This window comes from Cladophialophora immunda (assembly GCF_000835495.1).
Source record: "Cladophialophora immunda strain CBS 83496 unplaced genomic scaffold supercont1.3, whole genome shotgun sequence".
Lineage (NCBI taxonomy): Eukaryota > Fungi > Ascomycota > Eurotiomycetes > Chaetothyriales > Herpotrichiellaceae > Cladophialophora > Cladophialophora immunda.
In genome coordinates, this window is record NW_015622543.1 from 5,093,103 (window position 1) to 5,114,145 (window position 21,043).

At 54.1% G+C, this 21,043-nt stretch overlaps 6 protein-coding genes across 6 annotated transcripts; 3 read left to right on the forward strand and 3 right to left on the reverse strand.

Annotated features, from left to right (window-relative positions):
- The first annotated feature begins 1,325 nt into the window (after positions 1-1,325).
- Positions 1,326-2,546, forward strand: PV07_06147 (uncharacterized protein). Its single transcript, XM_016393099.1, has one exon. It carries the CDS (start codon positions 1,413-1,415, stop codon positions 2,307-2,309), a length of 897 nt encoding a protein of 298 aa, XP_016250618.1. The 5' UTR covers positions 1,326-1,412; the 3' UTR covers positions 2,310-2,546.
- Positions 2,487-4,376, reverse strand: PV07_06148 (uncharacterized protein). The gene has a single exon (XM_016393100.1). The coding sequence runs from the start codon at positions 4,331-4,333 to the stop codon at positions 3,038-3,040; it is 1,296 nt and encodes a 431-aa protein (XP_016250619.1). The 5' UTR covers positions 4,334-4,376; the 3' UTR covers positions 2,487-3,037.
- Positions 4,377-4,872: 496 nt separating this feature from the next.
- On the forward strand, positions 4,873-8,523 carry PV07_06149 (trehalose-phosphatase). The gene is made up of 2 exons (XM_016393101.1): positions 4,873-8,191; positions 8,244-8,523. The coding sequence occupies exons 1-2, from the start codon at positions 5,422-5,424 to the stop codon at positions 8,291-8,293; spliced, it is 2,820 nt and encodes a 939-aa protein (XP_016250620.1). The 5' UTR covers positions 4,873-5,421; the 3' UTR covers positions 8,294-8,523.
- Positions 8,524-11,553: 3,030 nt separating this feature from the next.
- On the reverse strand, positions 11,554-14,736 carry PV07_06150 (uncharacterized protein; the record flags this gene model as incomplete). The annotated part of the gene is made up of 6 exons (XM_016393102.1): positions 11,554-11,805; positions 12,528-13,261; positions 13,321-13,642; positions 13,729-14,295; positions 14,366-14,546; positions 14,597-14,736. 6 exons carry the CDS (start codon positions 14,734-14,736, stop codon positions 11,554-11,556), a joined length of 2,196 nt encoding a protein of 731 aa, XP_016250621.1.
- Positions 14,737-17,035: 2,299 nt separating this feature from the next.
- Positions 17,036-18,774, reverse strand: PV07_06151 (uncharacterized protein; the record flags this gene model as incomplete). Its single annotated transcript, XM_016393103.1, has 6 exons — positions 17,036-17,340; positions 17,403-17,611; positions 17,682-18,130; positions 18,189-18,250; positions 18,300-18,708; positions 18,757-18,774. The coding sequence occupies 6 exons, from the start codon at positions 18,772-18,774 to the stop codon at positions 17,045-17,047; spliced, it is 1,443 nt and encodes a 480-aa protein (XP_016250622.1). The 3' UTR covers positions 17,036-17,044.
- Positions 18,775-20,121: 1,347 nt separating this feature from the next.
- PV07_06152 (uncharacterized protein) lies at positions 20,122-20,952 on the forward strand (the record flags this gene model as incomplete). Its single annotated transcript, XM_016393104.1, has 1 exon — positions 20,122-20,952. One exon carries the CDS (start codon positions 20,122-20,124, stop codon positions 20,950-20,952), a length of 831 nt encoding a protein of 276 aa, XP_016250623.1.
- Between the last annotated feature and the right edge of the window lie 91 nt (positions 20,953-21,043).

Genomic DNA, 21,043 nt, shown 5'->3' on the forward strand with positions numbered 1-21,043 from the left:
TGGAGGACATTGATGGATTTCCCTGCACGCGGTTAAGGTGGAGAATTTACCAATGGTGCACTCTTACCTGATGGGGCTGGCGCTTTGCTTGCATTGACTGGCTTAGAGCTGAAGTACAAGCTCTCTTCAATGCCGATCGTCGGAGGCTCTGGACACACGCCCCAATTGAAGTAGCAGTAGTAGGGCATATCGCCAGTTGCAATGCTCATCTTGGAAAAGAGTTGAGCGTAATAGGCTCCTGTAGCACCACCTCCAGATGAGTAAGGAATGGACGTGTTTTGAACGCTGCCATATTCTGCTGCACACGTGTCGGCATAAATGTAGTCCTGCACCGTTGGGACTGCCTCGCATCTACTGAGACTTAGCAAAGTCCACGCCATTGAGCTGCCGTCACATACATTCTGATCAGAATGTTGACAAAATGGTCGACGGGCAACGTGATTGCTGCGAGGTGCATCAACTCCGCACCCGCAACGCACTGAGAACAGTTGTTGGAAAAGGCTGTGGTGTTAGCAATGGCAAACAGCTCGGTGAAAAACATGTCCTCCAAAGCGGAGCTGCCATTGATCGGCGTGATTGGGGGTGGGATCGGCGAGACAAGGTCGTAGGAGGGAACTGGCCCAGACCCGTTGTAATACAGCACGGGCCCATTTCCATTGGGGATGAGATTTGTGTCAGTCGTGTTCAGGGCTTGAGCGGTGGAGTTGACTGCTGCATGCACGAGAGAAGCGGAGCTCAGCAAGAGCACGCCGCAGACACAGCTTAACATCATGATTGCTATCGAGCACAGAGAATGCGGCCTTGAACACTGACCGGGACAGAGGTGCTCAGAAACCTACTTGAAGCTTGAAGCTCACCTTTAAGCTGCTCACTGATGTTGTGGCAAGCTTTTGTGAAGACGTAATGATAGCCTCGCACGGCCACGCAGCTATCTGCATTGAGATACCGAGCATGGTCGAGAGCACCAATGATGAAGCCCGTGTCTGGCACGCGAGGGATCAACAGAGCGGTTGACGATGATCAAGGTAGCGGAATGCTTAGCGAGCTTGCTGAAGCTTGACTTGATCTTCTTTAGCCTGGGCTCGAAAAGTCAGAGCGAGAGGTCGGTCCGATACGGTTGTCGGCAAAACGCACGAGGATGAAAGGAGAAGCAGTGCGACGTTGGAAAATGGTACAAGTCCCGGCGTGTCTCCGGTCTATCGCAACCAGAGGTATTGCACGTGACTTCTCAGCAGCTTCCAGTCATGTGATCTCGGCAGAATTTCCGTGAAAAGGTTCCAACTTGGGCGCGCCCAAGAAACTCGAACTCCAGTATTCAATGCGTCCAGACACCAATCTTTGCGCATTCGTTAGCAGCCACTGATCGGACGTCCCTTACTGTCCAGAGGCTGTGGTGATGAGACTTGAGCGCAATGGACACCCTTCCAAGCTCAATATGCCGAGCTTGCCGCCTACGACTGCTCAATCTCTCCCCTTCTCGAGCCTTCAGCACAACCTTGCCTCGCTCGTACATCCCTCCGGAGTCTCCTGCCTTCGTCGATGTCCCACAGGCACTTCAACCAGTCCGAGATTTTCAGCCTCGCCCAAAGGGCATTCTTCCCGTACCCCGTGAGCTGTTTCCCGCCCGACGGCCAGACAAACCCGGCCAGCAATACCTCGACAATGTCACACCTGACCCTCTCCCAAACAACATCCCTCCTCCCGAACATCTGACCGAGCCGGGAAAGTACAAACGGCGCATGGCCGATTTGAGAAAGACTCATCTTCGCTCGGCGCTAAAAGAACTGCACGCTCGGAAGACGTCTATTGACGCTGCCATCGCTGCTCGCAGCGCTGCCAAACAGCGCGAGCATGCCCGACTCGTTACGCAATCCGAACGTGAAGACGTCCGCCTCACCAACGTTTCCGTTCCGAGCGCAATGCTTCCGCAGAAGATTCACGAATTGTCCATCGAAGAAGAGCTCGCCACCTACAACGCCCGCAAGGCCGCACATGAAGCTCGTCTGGCAGCAAAACACGAAGATCGTCTCGACAAACTTCATACGCTGTATATGAACTCGCGAACATTCATCACCAATAAAGAACAACTCAGTGCGGCGATCGAGAAGGCGTTCACCACGACAGGAAGTATCTGGAGAAAAGATGGCAGGCCAGATACTATAGAAGAGATGATCAAGCGTGGAAGGGACCGGACAGCCGACCAGGGACGTGGTGGCATGATGTTGTTCAGTGATGTGAATGAACGGGCATTGAGGGACCAGGAGAGGATGAAGAAGATTGCGGAGAAATTGAGCGGTGGGAAGCTATGAGTGGAGTTGATATTCATGTCACACTTCAGAGGAGTGTTGCGACGAAGTCGATCGAGCGGGAGAGACTGAGCGTGAGCGCCCCGGAAAATTGGCATTGAGGTGGGAGGTCGATAGAGATCATCCCCGGGAAGGGCGTGTATAACTATGTAAAATTCGAGATAGGACAAGAAAGTTGGTCCTAAGTTCAACGGTATACATGCATTCATCGCGAGGTCGATCTCGTCGAGCATTATTAGATCCTTTGCTCACTCAAACCCCTCGCGACTAATGCTTCCCCCCTCAAACAGACTCTTCTGAAGAAGCTAAACATTCATGTTCTCCGACATCTTTCCAACGACAGTGCGAGGTATCCGACTTCTCGAATCCATAGTCTTCTTGGAGCTAGCATTGTCTATCTTCTTTCCATGTCTCTCCCCAAGCGGTGACAAGCTTTCGCACTGGGCTCTCGTGTGTCAATGTGAGCCTTTGTCTTGTTTGCTGCTGTCGTCGTGTTTGACGCGTAGGTATAGTTGATAGCTCGTCCCTGAGCAAATCCATCAACCACCTGAGACGTTGACTGTGTTTATTGGCGTAATCGCAGCCTGTTCTACATTGACTCTTGAATGTCTCGGTCGTGTAGACACTCTGGAGCCGACAGGTGAACCATGGGCAATACTCGCCCCCCGCTGGTTGTAAACGGAAATCGTTTCGGAGGGTTAGCAGACCGGCTAGTGTTGCTGCACAAGCGCTCAGGTCAACGCACGCACGCCGAGGCCGACGCTGCGAGTCTCAAACAACTCGATTAGGCCGGCACCGAGACATTCCTCGAGGACCCAGTCAAAGTTCAGGCCGTAGAGGTCCTTCCACTTCTTGGTCTTGGCCGGCATCACTTCGGAGAACTCTCCCCTAATTTGTTTGGCGGTCGAGACTCTGCTTTCGGAGTCAACAGCGCCATCCCACCGTTCACGCAGGAGATACAGCGGGGCTTCCTTGTATTTTGACCTGCCCAAGAGCTGGAGAAGATGCGTCCGCCCAGACTGCAAAAGTCTCAGATAAGGGCCGATGTTTGGTACGGACAAAGCCAACTCTCCTTCTTGGGAGCCTTGCGCGTGATGAAAAGAAGATTTTGATCGCCTCGCAGCACCGACACCGCCGAGATTCTCAAAGGCGGCATCTCCGCCCACGGCACCGGAAGAACCTGAGGCAGCACGAGAAACTTTGGGCATGGAGACTAGGGATGAGCCAGCCAACGAAAGATTTCGCGAGCCTGCCAACGACGAGGACACAAGAAAGCCAGTCCGAGTCAGTGCCGCCACATGTGGCGCAGGTAGCTCTTGAGACGGGATGGATGCAGCTCGCGGATAACGACGAAGCACATCGCAAAAGTCTGCACGGGCGTCTGGCGCAACATCGCTTCGCTCCAACAGGGCTTGGAGATCTTGCATTGTGATCAAAACTTCGCTCAAGCCACTGATGTCGTTTCCTCGGCCGGTGACCTTGATCTTTCGAAGCTTACCCGCATTCTGCAAGGCTGCAATCTCTCTTTCAGTTTTGGACGACGCAGCAACGAGAGCATGCACATGAGCCAAGGACACGATGGCCGGCATGTTTCGCTGGAAATTGAGCACCGCAGCGATGCGGACACTGTTCATTCCAGCCCGTTCTGGAAGTGCCGCAAACATGGATGCGCGAGCATATTGCACGGCAGTCAAGACATCTTTGGCGGACTCGATGGAGACGGTGGAGAGGACTTTGCCGCTGGGAATCAACCTATCCTCTTCTCCATCTTCTCCCTCGTCCAACTCATCGTCGATAGCAGCAGGGAGTGACTTTGCTTTGCGAATGGACGGCTTGGTGCGTGGAAGATTCGCGAACGACGCGGAGGAAGAGTGAGAAAGGGCGGGTCTCTTGGCCGGTTTCTTCACGCGCGATGAGTGGGCCGCCGTGACATACAACGGCATGACGACAGAAGGAGGAGAGGTGGGATAGATAGGATCAGGAGGTGGGAGGGGTGGTAGCGAGAAGTCCCGTAACGCCAAGTGCATTCTCAACCAGGAAAACAGGCCATGCACGTCGCTCTGTTTTCTTCGCAGCCAGAGAAGAGCAGAATCGGGGGAGCACAAGGCAGCAGCGTTTGGGGGTAACGGAATGCGGTTGTGGTGTGAGGATTCTCAAACAGAGTTTCTGACGAGAGAGGGGTGGTTGGAAGAAAGTTTGGCGGCCCTGGCTGTCTGGGTTGGGCGCTGCGGATGCGAGGCCGGGCCAGTCGAAAGACACTCAGATCGCGGCACTTGGCTGCAATGGGTAATGCGACGCCCAGTTCCGGGCGGTGGCACCTGTGTGCGCCAGTGGTTTGGGCACCGTAGGCCTTGGAATGGGCCACGGATGCCTCCGAGGTACAGGCGCCATGGGCTGTTGGTTGGGCCTCGCGGGCGTGCTGGGCTCCACCACGTGCGTCATGCTGCCCCCCCCAATGCTCGTTCCCGGCCCAAACAAGCTCGGCGTCGAGGTCCAGCCCTCACCATCAATCAGTCCCGGACTCCATTGTTCTTGTATTTGCTCGTTTGTCCTTCGCTGGCTGTGTGTCGTAAGATATCTCTTTCTTCCACCTCGTCCGGCCCATCGTGATGAGGATGCTGGAGCCCATGGGATCCAGTGCTCTGCACACCTGCTCCCGATGAATGGGTCCTGTACCACTGCGTCGTCCGTGATCAGTCAATCCACTGCGAGACTCTCGACCTTGCCCTACCTCACTTCTTTTGTTCCACCCACCCCATCACCACCATCACCACCACTTCTTCACTTCATATTCGTACACCTTCCCTCCCGCTGCTCACTCACTCACTCACTCACTCCCAGTGATTCGTGGAACCTAGAAGAGGCTGGAACTTTCACTGGTCTCGTCCATCACCGCTCGTCGCTGGGTGAACCTCAACCGCGATCAACCACCTCCGCCAACTTGGTTCCTCGTACCTTCCTTGACGCTGTCTTGCTTTGATCCCTCGCTTGACCAACAAACACCATCAGCCGGCTCGTTCTGCTGGCACTTGGCTGGTCACAATATCCTTGTATCCCGTCAACATTCTTCGCCTGTCACGCCATTACCCCCCGGCGCTGAAATACACGAGTGAAAATGACCATCTTTGTTGCTACCCTCTTTCTACCCTATACGATCAACTTTGATGTTCCCGCCTCTGCCTCTCGCTCCGAGTCTCCTGAACTTCTGAGACCACAGTTGGCACTCACTCAGAACACTCCGAGTGAGACTCAGACTGTGAGCCTCTTCACCCCCGGTGCAAGCAGTAGCCCCCACCTCTCCCAGCTCTCCCAGAGTTCTGGCCCCATTCCTCCGACTCCGGGCGCAACCACCGACCATGAGAAGATCTTCCGACCTCACAATGAGCGAAAATTCAGCCTGACTCTCCCCAGCCTCAAGAAGGAGGTCACAGTTCCCGTGCGCGCCATCTCTCGACATGATCTTCACTCTCCAGGTTGGGGTAAGACCTTCACCTGGAACCAACCTCCTTCTCGCGCCAAGTCCCCTCCTCCAAGTTCAATACTGAAGCATGCAGTGATCGGCGCTAAAGATGTTAAGGAAGTCAAAGAGAAGGCAATTTCACTCGCGCACAACACTGGACACAAACCCGGTCGGCGTCAAAGAACGAGGACTGTTAGTCACGAGCGGCACTTTTCGCACGACAGTTACACGGTCGAAAAGGCCATCATCGGCAACGGAGGGCTATACAATGCCGTTGATGCTGCTGTCGATGCTGGCATTTGCGAGGAAAAGACTTGGGTCGGAACCCTGGGCTGCCCGGTTGACGCCTTGGACGAGCACTTGAAAGAGAGTATTGCAGAGAAACTGGAAAACGACTATGACTGTTTGACTGTCTACACCAGTGATAGCGATCTCAATGGTCATTACGAGCACTACTGCAAGACCATCCTTTGGCCTGTGGTTCACTATCAGATTCCGGACCATCCAAAGAGCAAAGCGTATGAGGATCACTCTTGGGTATTCTATGCCAAGGTCAACGAAGCTTTCGCTGATCGTATCGCAAAGAACTGGAAGAAGGGCGATGTCATCTGGATCCATGACTATCATCTGCTTCTCCTTCCCGGCTTACTACGCCAGAGGCTTCCCGAGGCCCAGATCGGCTTCTTCCTGCATACGGCATTCCCATCATCAGAAATCTTCCGATGCCTCGCCGTTCGTACGGACCTGCTTCAAGGCATGTTGGGTGCCAACATGATTGGGTTCCAGAACGACGAATATGGCCATCACTTCCTTCAGACCTGCAGTCGCCTTCTCAACGTCGAAGCCACTAAACACGGAGTCATTCTTGAAGACGGCAGGTTTGTCCATGTCAATACATACCCCATTGGTATTGACCCCAAAGCAATCGACCTGCAGCGACAAGTCAAAGAAGTCAAAGAGTGGGTGCATACCATCACCGACAAATACCGCGGCAAGCGGATCATCGTGGCAAGAGACAAGTTGGACAGTATCCGCGGGGTCCGTCAAAAAATTCTGGCGTACGAGCTATTCTTGAACAAATATCCCGAATACAGAGACAAAGTCGTGCTCATCCAAATTGCAACCTCCTCGGCCGAGGACCCCGAGTTAAGTGCTACTGTGGCCGACATTGTCACTCGGGTCAATTCGACCCATTCAACCCTCGCTCATCAACCCCTGGTGTTTTTGAAGCAAGACATTGACTTCTCTCAATACATGGCCTTGCTCACAGTCGCAGAATGTTTAATGATTACCAGCTTGCGAGAGGGTATGAACTTGACAAGCCATGAGTGGATACTCTGCCAGGACGGCAAAATCTCCCAGAACAAGTATGGTCCTCTGATTCTTAGTGAGTTCACCGGATCTGCTACGGTTTTTGGGCACGATGCCCTTTTGGTCAACCCATGGCACTACAGCCATTGTGCCGATGCCATCAAACAAGCTCTGGATATGTCCCTCGAAGAGCGCGAGAATCGCTGGAAGGCTCTGTACGATATTGTCGTACATCAGAATGCTGTCGGTTGGTTTGAGCACTATATCACGGGTTTGGAACACGCATGGAAAGAACACACTGTCCGCGACTCTACTGCAGTCCCACGGTTATCCTTACCTTCTGTCAAGTCCAAGTACCAGAAAGCCAAAAAGCGTTTGATTATCCTCGACTACGAAGGAACTCTGGCTTCATGGGGTTCTCCCACTGACATCATCTTGACCACCCCCAAGAGGTCGGTCGACGTGCTGAACGATCTTATTGAGGACAAGAAGAATATTGTGTACGTCATGAGCTCGAGGATGCCAGAAGAGATGGAGCGGCTCTTTAGTCCCGTCAGTGGCATTGGGATGATTGCTGAGAACGGCGCCTTCGTGCTGGACCCGGGCACAGACGAGTGGCAGGAGTTGACCAATCTCGAGCATGTTCGAAACTGGAAGAAAGGGGTGAAGAGTATTCTTCAATACTATGTCGAGAGAATCGAGGGCAGTCGAGTTGAAGAGCGCCATGCCTCATTGATCTTCGATTATTCAGAAGCAGAAGACAGGCAAGGGGCCTTCAAACAGGCCGGCGAATGCGCCAATCACATCAATGACGCTTGTCGTGGGCAGAATGTCAATGCGATCCCTGTCGAAGATGCACTCAACATTTCGGAAATGGACATCAACAAAGGATCGGCTGCTCAGTTCATTGGGGAGAATCTGGAAAAGTTGGCCCAAGAGAAGGGAGTACCGTTCCCCGACTTCCTCATGGTCATTGGTGACTCGCGAGAGGACGAGTATGTCTTCAACTGGGCTCACAGGTTGGAGAAGGCTGAAAAGATCCGAGACGTTGTCACGGTGACATTAGGTGCCAGAAGCACCGAAGCATCGGCCACATTAACTCAAGGCGTTACTGGTAAGTTCCGGCCTTTCAGTCGTCACTTTGCAGCAGCTAACATCTTCTCTAGGTGTATTGTCGATCCTCGAGAAACTCGCAAGAACTCTGCAGAGAGTGTGAAGCTATGGTGTTCTGGTTCGACTGGACGCTGTCCATTATTAATGAGGCTCACTGCGCGGACAGTTGACAAATGTATGCAGGAGTTTGCACGGTATGACGAGTTTATGATGAGATGCATAGAGCGGGTCAACAACCCCTTTTAGATACCCTGTATTAGAAAGGTCAGGCAATAGAAGTCCATTCGCTGCAGAGGTAGAATCAGGTTAGACGGCGGAAAAAAGTATCATCTCTTCTATGTGTAAAAGATCTGAGAGAAGAATTCGGTCGATGTTGCTGTCGTCGCTGCGTGGGGTTTGTAGACTATGCTGCCGAGTAGGGAACGGGAAGCTTTGTCAGCTATTCACTTTGGCCTGCAATATGCTGCTGCATAAGTCGATAGATTAATAAGGACAGCAGGGGAAAACACACCACAACTATCCCCTTCGCAGGCCTATTCTCAAAGTTAGTCTGTCGTCTCTGTGTGTTGTACCGAGTATGTCTCGGTCGTCGACCTGGTCTCCTTTGGTCTGTGTTGGTCAAGAGAGAAATGACGTCGGTCTTGATTCCAATTCTGGCTTAGTGCCATTCAGCCTTGCGAGGCTGCCACAATGCCACAGTGCGGATTTGTCATCCACCAACATACCGATCCCTCCTTTCCCCCACCACTCCCGAGAGCGTTCCAGTCCGAGACAGGTGGCATTGCTGCTTCTCTGGTACAAGCTCAATGCTGGTTACAATGTCCATGGAGGCATGGCGCAAAGATTCATGTCCGGCCCAAACTCACAAAGCCAAGGGCGGGAGGGAAAAACGCGATTAAGGGCGTGCGGTGTTTATTATCATCATCATCCTGTCAAACCCCCGCAAGTGGGACATGGAAAAGAGGCCCCTGGAAACCCTTTTCCGCTTGTCCGTCGTCCGTCGTCCGTCGTCCGTCGTCGTTCGGGGGGATAGGGCGTTGTCTGACGACACCTTAGCTGCCAGTCCATCAGCTGGTTCTGATGTATTCCATTCTGTAGATGTAAGGTTTCGTCACTGGGTGTGTTTGTTTGATCGCTTCGGACTGGTTGTATATAAGAATCGCCAGGTCCTCTGGGCGAGACGGGTCTGGTCAGCGTCAAGCATCATTTTATACTCAGAGTCGAGAGGAGAGTGCGGAGGAATATCAGTGATCGCAAGTCAAACCTGAGCAGCGCCGCCGACACGGACACGTGGAAAATTGAAATTGAAATCGACATGGCTCCTACTCGGCTAGGTTTTATTGGACTGTCCGCTGACGGGTATGTTTTGTCCCGCAACACAGCAAGCAGTCGATCAGGATTAGTACGCTAATGCCAGAGGCTTCAATCGTGCAGACAATGGGCGGCCAAATCGCATCTTCCGCACATCCAGCAGAGGCCGGATCTATTCCGGATCACGGCCCTGCAGAACAGCAGCACAGCATCGGCGGAGAAGGCCGTGCAAAAGTACCAGCTGGGTGGGGACGTCGCGTGCTATGACGACCCGGAGTCGCTGGCCCGCGATCCCAACGTCGACATGGTGGTCGTGTCGGTCAAGGTGCCGGAGCATTACCGACTGGTCAAGCCGGCGCTGGACGCGAAGAAGGACGTCTTCGTCGAGTGGCCACTGGCCGCGAACGTGACCGAGGCGGAGGAGCTCGTCGCGCTGGCGGCATCGCAAGGGGTCCGGAACGTGGTCGGGCTGCAGGCCCGCCAGAACCCCAGTATCCGCAAGGCCAGGGAGATGGTGGCCCGCGGCGAGCTGGGCGAGATCCTCGGCACCACCATGCTCGGGGCCGGCATGGTGCTGGGCGCGACCGAGGCGCCCGTGTACGAGTACATGGCCCGGATCGAGCACGGGGCCAACCTGCTCACCATCCCCGCCGGCCACGCCATGGACGCCCTCTGCTACGTCCTCGGCGAGATGACCGAGTTGCAGGCCCGCTTGGCGACGCGGCGTCCGACCATGGACATTGTCGATCCCGCGGGCACGGTCCTGCGCACCGTCACCAAGACCTCGCACGACTGGATGTCGGTGACGGGGACGCTGGCGCGCGGAGGCGGCGTGGCCACGGTCGTGTACCAGGCCGGCGTCTCCGACACGGGCAAGGATTTCTACTGGGAGATCAACGGCACCAAAGGAACGCTGGTGCTGGAGGGGCCGAACGGCCACATCCAGATGTTCCATCCGACCATCAAGTTCGTCAAGGCCGGTGCAGGAGGTGCACGGCTGGAAGAGATCGCAGTGGAGCCGGCCAGGGACTTTGCGTACAATGTGGGAAAGGTCTGGGATGCGGTCATGGGCGAGGGAGATGGCGGTGTTGTGACGTTCGAGGACGCACTGCTCAGGCACAGGATGATCGACGCGATCTACCGCAGCAACGAGAGGGGGACGCGGGAGTCGTACCTTTGATGCCAAGTCAAGCCTGCGAGTAGACCCGGAGACGACAAGCATGGCGGTGTTGGGGGAGTTGGGAGGGATGCAAGTCTCTGATCCCCTTCAGCCAATCGTTAACTCTCTGTAATGCAATCACATGTCATGGTTCCAGCTTCTGCTACTCAGTCATGGGCCCTGAAGTGAGGCTGGTGAGGCTGACTGATCCCCCCAGGGGGCAGGTGGGTGTAGAGGGTGGGTCAACTCCCTTTCTATATTCCTATCCGGGAAACTCCGTATACACCCGCACACTTCAGGTGTCTCCTCACCGCGCCCATTCCATAGTCAGGGGCATCTTTGGGAGAGTCAGCCCCCACTTTCAGGCGGTGGGATGGTCCTCCAATGATCCCTCGACTGCCACGTGGTGGGTGCTCATCAGCCCTACAGACGGCAGGCTCTGCTCCTTTTCTGGACTCTGCGCCCGCTGCGCCCTGTCAGCGCTTGCGCCAGATTTGGGACTTGTTTTGGTGCTGGCGATTTCTCCGCCCGTCCTCATTGGAAAAGGTTGTCCGCCCGCAGTTACAACGATACACAGACGCTTTGATCTTGGACGCCGCACGCAGGTTCGCTTTCGCATGTGGTCAGCTTTGGCATCATGGGTGGTTTGGCTGTGGGAGTCCAAGGCCCAAGCCCGCATTTCTCGTCTCCTGCCCGTATCAAGATGTTCCCAGTCGGGTATGCAGTGACCTCAGGCACTGCCACGCAAGGAGACCAAGGTGAGAAGCCCTTGTATAAGAGGTTCGAAAATCCCCCCTGGTCGTATTTCCCATTTTCTCGGTGTGCAGTACGAAGTTGGTTATCATTCTCAAAGCACCCGCCACTGGTATCCATCTCAGTCATCCAAAGAAACATCAATATCCCACGCTTTTGAGCATTGACATCACCTGAACAATCCAGGACTTGCCGCACGCCATGGCATCCGCTTTCTTCGCCCGCAAATCGGTGCTTTCCATGAACGCCGCGCCCAACACGGGAATCAGCCTCTTCCAGACGACTTCCGCATCTTCATCACAGAAGTCCTCTTCCGTCACCTCCAAAAGCCAGTCGACCACCTCCACGAGCAGAAATGTGGCCGGTGAGAGAAGTCCCGACGCAGACTCCCTCTCGAGCTCAATGAGCAATAGTTATGGATCGTTTATGCGTTCGATGTATACGAGGGGGCTGTAAGCGAGGGTCGGTCCAAGACCCATCTCGGCGAGAATGGTACCTCTCTTGAATCTTCGAAGAGGCGTGGGGACTCGAGAATTCCAGCGCCAATGTGGCGCTCTGATGGCGTTTCGAGATACGCGAGGTATCCGAGCCGGGTTCTTTTGGGGGCGGAGATGCCGTCACAAGGATGCGATTCAGCGAGGTGTTAGGTGTTATAACCTTTCATGCTCGGGCGGGGGAGCGATTTCTTTCAGTCGCTCTTGACTTCCATGTCTTTTTGTTTCTGTAGGGCGTCATGTCGGCGATGCACCTGCTCAGTGTCTTTGCAGCGTTTAATTTGCCTCGCTTCAAGAGCGACCTTTGGTCTTCCTGTCACGCTGTTACAATGTTTAAGCAGTTCTCGATCAGGCGTTTGTGACTTAATGATAACGGGAGCTAGATTTTCATTTCACATTACAGACTGAATGTCTGGAGGTTGAAGTCACGCCAGGATAATGCCTCCCCGAAGTGAATATATTCGCACCGTCCTCTTACCGAGAAGAATGGAGAAATCCTCACTTTCTAGTGCCCCTTCATCCTGCCACCTACGCTAGAAAAAAAGCAGTCCTAGTAATGAGCGTGCATAGGTTAGCTTCTCCTGTTCAGTTCAATGTATAGCCCAGGAGCGCCCACTCACTTCGAACAGACCGTGGTCGGCCAAGAACATGTCATCCTCAGGAATTTCGAAACTCAGGGGACTGCCCTCACTCGATGTCCAGTCCCATTGATCAAGGAATCCTGATGTCGTCCGCTCAGACGCTGCATTGCTGGCAAAGTTGCCGGCTGTGTGGTGCAGGGTTCCAATTTCAAGGCTGTCGAGGGCCTCAACATCCTCTTCCCACGACTCACGGACCACATCACTCTCGAGTTGCTCGTGCTGTTGTCGGCTTGTGCTTGCTGGCCTCCTGCGATTATCGGCAATCTGACAGTTTCGGAATTGCTGGGCTTCCTCCAATTTCGCAGTCACGCTAGCTCTGGAGGCTTGGAGCGAGGCTGAGCATTGTGGGAGCTGGTCAAACGCCGTCGTCGCAAGCTTTCGTATTTGTGCGAGTGCTCTGGAGCTCGTGTAGGGTTTTCTAGTCACCTTGGTCAGAAAATCGGACACGAGGCTCAAAGCAGTGGCCACATGGTGGGGATAAGGATCAACGCTGAGCAGTGACACCATGTCGTCACGACGAGGCGTTGAGATTGAGCCAAACACGGCTTGAAGTGAGACTTTGCATTGGGTCCCAAGTAAGATGATGTTGACTGTCTCTTGCACTGCTGCCCATTGAGAGTTGTCCGGATTCGTCACCAAGTCTCTCCTGTCAAAGGTATCCAGGATGTCATAGAGCATTAAGAGTCCTAAGTGGTAATGAAGCGCGAGAAGGTCTTCTAGCTTTTCAGCCTGCATTTGGGTATATGGATCGTGGAGAGGATAGGGCACTTACACCAATTGAGTTGGGCCTCGAAGTCGAGAAAGAGCAAAGCCCTTTTACAAGCGGCAAGCAGCGGAGCATAAGTCACGTCATACCTCAGCATGCACTGCAGAACGGCTGTCTGTGCACGGGCGATCACATGCGGCTCATGGCCGTAGTTCAAAGCTTCTCGCAACGAGGCCACCGCTTTCCAGAATACACCTTTGCAGCCGCTGGCGGATTGAACTATCCAAATTGCGCTCTGATTGATCACCTCGAAGCCATTGGCTCTCCAGTCCTCCGTCTTGTCGTGGAAATCCTGTGCGGTCTTCTTTAAAAGCTGCACTGTCCTTTCCTGTTCGAACCCTGTTCGAACCCTAGGAGGCTCGCGTGGAGTATCGAGGGTAAACCGGTAGTAAACGAAGCAGAAGTGTCAAATACAAAGCCCGCCCAGTATGCTATGGTCTCCCGCAGCGCGTAGCCCTCGTCAGTGGACTGGGATGCGGTGTCGAAGGTCGCTGAGGCCGAGGTGGAGCTGGTGGCAATGGCCGCTGAAGAGAAGCGGCTGACGTTCCTCTTGGCCCGGACACTCTGCAATTGCCGCATGGCGACGTCGATGCAGACTTCACCGATATTTCCGTGAGAGACCTCATGTTCCTCGAGACCCGGAGGTAGTGGAGTCATTCCGAAGATGTACAGGGCCAATATAGACCGGTAGCACCGCTTCTGTAAGATCAACAAGATCTTGGACCGCGCGTTGTACCACAGTTTCCGCGCCAGCTCGTTCAGTTTCTCAGCCGGAATACTTGTGCCAGCGACGAGGGGCAGCCACCGGACGCTGAACGCATGCACGGCTGCGTTTAGGGCCTGGTTGACCACGCTGTCGGCTTTGACGCAGACGCTTCCTGAAACGGTTTGCCTGGTATCGGAGTGGCCGTCGTGCTGCCGACAGGAGCATTTCCATTCATCCAAGCCCAGAAAGAGCCTTGAGATGATCGTTCTCGAGCCCTAGTGTCCGGCTTCGTTGACGGCTATTTCTTTCTGGGGGTACACCAAGGAAACATCGTGGTGGACTTACGTCTGGGAGCCCCGGGTACGGACAGCAGCCACTCCCCAACCATACGCCGAGTGCGGTCTCGAAAATCGAAGAGAAGATATGCCACATAGAGGAATCGATGACTTCCTCTCGCACGTTAAACGCCCGAGCAACCCTCGACGACGCCGTATTGCCCGCGGAGGGTGTTTCTTGTCCGAGATATCTGTTCGATTAACACATTGGCCAAGTCACATAAGCTGTAATGATACTGACCCTCGGCTCTGCTGGGGTGACCTTTCGTGGCCGAATGTGTGCTGCATCCGTCCTTCGGGTTCGGCGCTGTTGCCGGCAGAAAAGACCGACTCCGAGCGGTGACGACGCTTTGCTGCCTGGAGCCACTGAACAAGTTTCATTAAGCCGCATAAAAGCCAATTGGGAAGCTCTGCAGAAGTACGGTGACGGCGCTCACCTTGAAAGTGCAGGGGCGATTTTTCCGGGCGCAGTTGGTGCATCTGCGGTCACGAAAGACACCATTCAGCCCGCCGACGACAGCCTCTCTCCTGTGTACAGCATCGCAACGGATCCTGGACGACCGACAGCCATCGCAGCTTGAGTTCTGCTTCCGTGGAGGACGCGACAACTCTTCGTTCATTTCGACGACTGTAGTGCTTCCAAGATTGAGTTGACCGGCGCAAGAAGGAGGAGAAGCGGAGTCCGCTGAGGCATTCGCAGGGTTTCTAGACTGTGCTCCGCATGGACAGCTACCGTCAGAGGGAGAAGCACATTCGTTGCAAGGATATCGGTGCCGGAACCGAGCCTGTGCTGGAGAAACGGTAGCGAAACCGTCGCTACCGCAGAGGGGGTCAAACCCTCCCTTTTGTAGACAGCCTTGGCCCCACTCGATGTTCTCTGCATTAGTCCGCTTCGGGCAATATCAGATCGTCATATCCCGCATACTGGATCCCCGCTCAGGGATGATTTCCGTCTTTTCTTGAGAATGCTGGGGCGTTGGATTGGCGAGGCGTTCGATTCTAGAATGTAACCTGAGTTATTTGCGGCGGTAAGGAGGTCCAGCTCTGACAAAGTTCCTGGGCTTCCGTGTCGGCAATCACGTCGCTAAGCAGGCATTCACTGCTACCGGCACTTCGAGAATTTCCTTTTTCTAGTTTATACCCCAAGGAAGAAAGTGAAATGCCCTGGCTACGTGCTGACCGACAGACTCGCTTCCGAACCTCTGGCTTCCGCAGCAAGCGGACCATGAGAGACGCCGTTCCGGCACCAGGAACAATCGGTGGTTAAATTGCTGATCAACATAGCATAGCACATGTCACCCACCTGGAGGCCGCACCTAGTGTACGTCCACCCGAATCAGATCCTTCAATACTAGTCGTGAAGATGTCCCTGCCTCACCCGCGCAGGATCGTCACCGGCCACGACGCGGAGGGGAAAGCAATATTCCTCGCGGACTCGCACATCCCTCTGGAAGCGACGAAGCTGGGTGCCAGTCTCGGCGTGCTCTGGGAGACGAAGCAGTTCCCGGCCGACAACTCTGGGACCGAAGACCCGGCCACGACGAGGACGACGGATCTCGCGAACAAGAGCGGCGTGGTTCTCAGGGTCGTGGATATCGAGCCCGGCACGACGGAGGTGAGGTTCTCCAGAAGTCGGATAGGAAGGAGGGACCGAGAAGTTGCGACGAGTACGAATGATCTACCGAGCTAATATCAGTTGTATAATTCAAGGCCAAGATGTTATTCCACAGGACAGAGTCGCTGGACTTTGGCATTTTGTTTGACGGCGAGGTCTCATGGTCAGATTCACATTCCAGCCAATCCCCTTGGCATTCTATCTCCCTCTATCACTCAAACCTCATGCTTCATGGCGCCAGACTGACCAGCATCCACTGACAGTTACTTGAATGACGGGGCCAGAGTGGACATGAAACCCGGCGACGTGTGTGTGCAGCGGGGCACGATCCATGGGTGGACGAACACAGGCACCAAGACGGCAAGACTCTTCTTCTGCTTGATAGGTGCGTGAGTCTCGTGGAATCATTTGTTTGACTTGTGGCAGTGGCAGTGGCTGTTGTCCCGCCATTGATCGTTGTCGCCGCTGTCCGTCTTACTGATACGTGTGGTTGTCATCGAACAGCGGCGAAACCGGTCAAGATTGGAGATCAGGAGCTAGGTGCACATGGGTATCATAAGGAGGATGTCGCGTCGGGAGGAACATAGGTTGCACAGGGCAAATGACGAGATGCCAAATCCCGCTTGCCGGAGTATTGCGAAGCACTCAGACCGATGATCTGGAGACTAGATTCTCTGTACAGGCTGGGTCAGTAATCCTTCGGGGAGAAGGAGATCGTTTTCCTACCTCAACGGGTTCTTGGTGCATTCGACGCATTTTGGAGGTTAAAGAAGCTCTTGCCGATCCAATGGTTGGATGTAGCTCGAGTATTCCCTGCAAGATTGTCTTTGATTGCTCTTAGAAGTTCATACATGCATGTACTTGGTTTTGTCTTTGTTCCCTGGTCACTCTTGTTTTGAGTCTATCGGATCACCTGACAAAATGATTCGGATACTCTTTAGGAAGTAACGGCTACTGGGCGGAACATTCGTCCTGGTAGTTGCTTTATTCTTTTCCACCACATATGGCAGCTCACGACTCTCCTTTCGAATATCCTCTCTTGTCGTGCCCTGAAGACTCATTGCTCCGGCGTTATCACCCACCATTTTTCTGATGCCCATTCCTCGTCACGTTGATGTAACCAGGCCTTAGCTTGGTGAAGACTCCATTCGCATCGTATTGCTTGCTAATATGCAGCAGCCTCGCCAGGTTCTCCTCACCGTAGCTAGCAAAGACGTCTTGGTTGCCAGCCGCGTAATTGAGGTAGACGTACCGATGGAACTTATTGTGAGCTTTCGCTGTTGCTGTCACGCGTTGTTCGAAGGCACATGCAAGGGACTCGATTAGGTCATCGTCCGTTGGCTCCGTCCAGGACCAGAGCAGGGAGATTACTTTGACGAAGTCGTTAGTTATGTTCCATGCAGATATATACCAGCATCATCTTCTTACTTACCGAATAGAGGTCCATCTTGTTTGCTGATCCCCAGCGTATGGTCACTTTCTTCAGACGGCAGCATCCGCGGAAGTAAAGGCTGCAGCAAGATTGCTGGCACAAAGTCCTTGACGGTATCTTTGTGCGGGCTGATTACATCCTTATAGATCGCCATAACCTCGTTGAGGATTGTGATGTCGCTTTTCACGGCCAACGCCAGCGTTTTGGACCTTTGAACGACGAGTTAGCAGATGAAAGTTGAACACAACGCCGGTCAGCATGCCAAGACGGACACCATACCTGAGCCCATGCGGGTTATTCGCATTCAATTCCACCGATAGATCCGCTATGCTTCGGATCTTCGCCGACGAAGCAATAGATGGCAACGTCTTGAACCCATCAAAAATGGGTGGATCTTCCTCAGGTTTTCCGTGAGACAGAACTGCCGTGGTGATGAACTTGCCCATCGGAGCGACGTATGCGATGATGATGAAAGCCTCGGCGAAGACATCAGCGGCCGATGATGCGGGATCCTGGCCTTTACAGAACTTGTCAAGCAGAGCGATCGCTTGCGCCTCGGAGTCTTCAAGGTATTGCTTGACGCCGCCCCAGATCTGGCCCTGTTCGAATGCCACAAACTCGAACCTTGTCACGATCCCGAAATTCGTCCCTGCGCCGCGGAGCGCCCAGAACAGATCAGGATGAGTTTCGCGCGTGACGGTGACTACGCTCCCATCGGCGAGGACTACCTGTGGGTTTGTGTTAGTACGCTTTGCGTAAGAATGGCATTTTCAGCATCAGGCGTACCTCATAGCTTTTGACGTTATCGCAGGCAAGGCCGAACCGGCTGGCTGCGAAAGAGATGCCGCCTGGAAGGACAGTCAGGATTTTTGTCACTCAGAGATCATAGTATCCCACCTCCAAGCGTCAAGCCACCAACGCCGACGGTTGAAATGCGTCCTCCAGGGACGCTGATTCCCAGTGCATCCAGCTTGCCGTAGACATCACCCCACTTTGCCCCTGCCCCTATGAACACGGACTTGCGCTCAGGGGCGACATCCACCGAATTCATCCGACTCAAGTCAACCAGGATGCCGTCTTCAATGCTCGATGCGCCGGCGTAGACCCCATGCCCACCAGCTTTCACAGTGAAAGGGACCTGATGATCTCGGACAATCTGGAGTATGGTTGAGACGTCTTTCGCGTTTTCAGGGAACACTTGGACGGCAGGGACCAGTGCTGCCGACTGTGCGGCGAAGTATTTCAGCTCTCCGGGCCTGGGCTCTGAGACCTTACTCTTCCCAAATTTGTCGCAGAGGATGTTATGCTATCTGATATTTAGGAACTTGATATGCTTCGGCCTGGGTGCACTTACAACTTCTTTGGACGCCATCGTATCTGCCATAGGAAGAATTCTGGAGCGAAGCAGTGATTGTCGTGGTATCGCAGGACCACCTTATATGCTGGAGCTGCATATCTCCATGTGTCCTCGAGCTCTCAAGTCATTGTATAGCCAGAAGATATCGGAGGCGCCGGGTAATCTGAAGGAACAATCGGTTCCCGCCTGCGCTTCTCGGATCCGGGAACCGAAGGGTTACAACCCCGTGGGACCCCAGCACCCCGGATTTTGACTCTTCTCAATCATTGTATCGGTTGCTGCTTATCCGGAGAAGGCGGAGTTCTTTCTGGGGCGCGGAGGTCTCTCACGACGGTACTCTATGTCGGGAGTTCCTAGGACCACTCTCTTAGAGTCGGTTGCAGACCAAGCGGTCCATAGTAGTACCACAGGTCCAAGGAATGGATACTTAAACACTGGGTGCCACGGCTCGAAATCATCTCTTTTGCCCTCGCCTCACAAAGACTTGTCTCGTCGCCTTGAACGCAACCTCACAACCTCGCAACCATGCCGTGCAAGCTGCAAATCCTGATCAACAAACAGGACCATCTCAGTGATGAGGAGTTCCACCACTAGTAAGCTGGTCCCAAAGATGTGACGAGGGACCACTTTGCTGATGCTTCACGGTTGGTCAGTCGAACATCCCAAAATCTGGCTGAACACGGACATCGTCAAGAAGAAGATAATCACTTATTCTCAGGTTGGGCTCCAGACCACGTCATCAGAGATGCATGGCTGATGGCGAGGAAGTTTCACATCGACAAGAAGTCCACGGCAGTCCTAACCGACTTTGGCGTTGACATTGGTCAGTGGGATGGCATAGTCACCATGGTGGCGGAGAGCATGGAAGAGTTGTTGAGCGTAAGATTGCCCCAAGGTCGTTGAAACACATCTGTTAACGACATGCCCCAGGTGTTCGCCGACGACGAGTATCTTCGAGTCGTGGTGCCTGATGAGAAGAAGTTCCTCAAGCGCGAGACGGCCATTATGATGATTGGGGAGGACCATCCTAAGAAGGTAGATGGGAACGTTGTGGTGGATATTGGAAGATGAATCAACGTGAGGGTGTTTGTCTCTCTGTACAGATCACTTGCTTGTTCATACGAACCTTTTATACTCCAATTGCCTTGCCATCCTTTCTCCGCGTTTCCCGGATTCAGCTCCAGGCTATGAGGCGCCCAAACTCCCCTTTTCTCCAACATCTCGGCCCGCGGCAGGAATTGTGACGTAGTGGTTGTCCATGCGTCAATCCTTTTCAACATTGTATCAAAACCTCATCTAATCACCTCGCAAACCAAATTTTCCTTGTCTCTATCGTCAAAAGCAAAGTATAACAAAGAAGGAATGCCTCCTACAGGTCTTTCAGGTCTCGCAATCCTCCTGGGCGCCGGCCCCACTACGGGCGCGGGCATTGCCCGGGTCCTCGCCCGCCCGTCCCAAGGGAACCTCGCTGTCGCCCTCCTCTCGCGCAGCGGCGACGTCCAGCTCGCCGAGCGGTTATCGCGCGAATCCGACGGCGGAGTGCTCAAGGCGTTCAAAACCGACACTTCAGAACAAAGCTTGAACAGTGCATTTGACGAGATCAAGCAATGGTCCGAATCGCTCGGCCAGGACGTGAAATTGAAATTGGCCATCTGGAGCATCAAGCACTCCCATAAGACGCCCTTCGAGGACGAGTCCGCCCAGCGCTTCGGAGACAGTCTGCAGATCTACGTCACTGGGGCCATGGCGTTCAGCCAGCTTTGCCTCAAATGGATGCTGGCCCAGTACCCGGCGGATGTGGAGAGGAGCTCAGAAGGCGGCCAGGAGGAAATGATCAAGAAAGGCACGCTGATCTTCACGGGCACCTTGGGCGCTTTGAGGACTAATCCGGGCTACGCCGCTTACGGGGCTGGAAGAGCCGGCGTGAGGATGCTGGCCCAGAGTCTGGCGCGAGAGTATTCTGCCAAGGGTGTTCACGTTGTCCACGCCATTGCAAACGGCGGCATTATGGACATTGATTCGTCCGCGGTCGATGGTGCGGCTGCAGATGCGAAAGAGAAAGCGGCCAAGGTCATGCTTGGAGAAAGGATCCGTGCGGAAAGTGTGGGCAGGCTGTACCTGGACTGTATGCGGCAGAGCTGCGATCTGTGGGTTCACGAGTTAGACATGAGGCCCGCAAGGGAGAAGTTTTGATTCTGTTCTTGGATAGCTGGCTACGGCACAGTCGGTCTGGTATTCGGTCGAGCTCCGACCCAGCTGCTTCTCCTTCGACAATCCCAGTGGA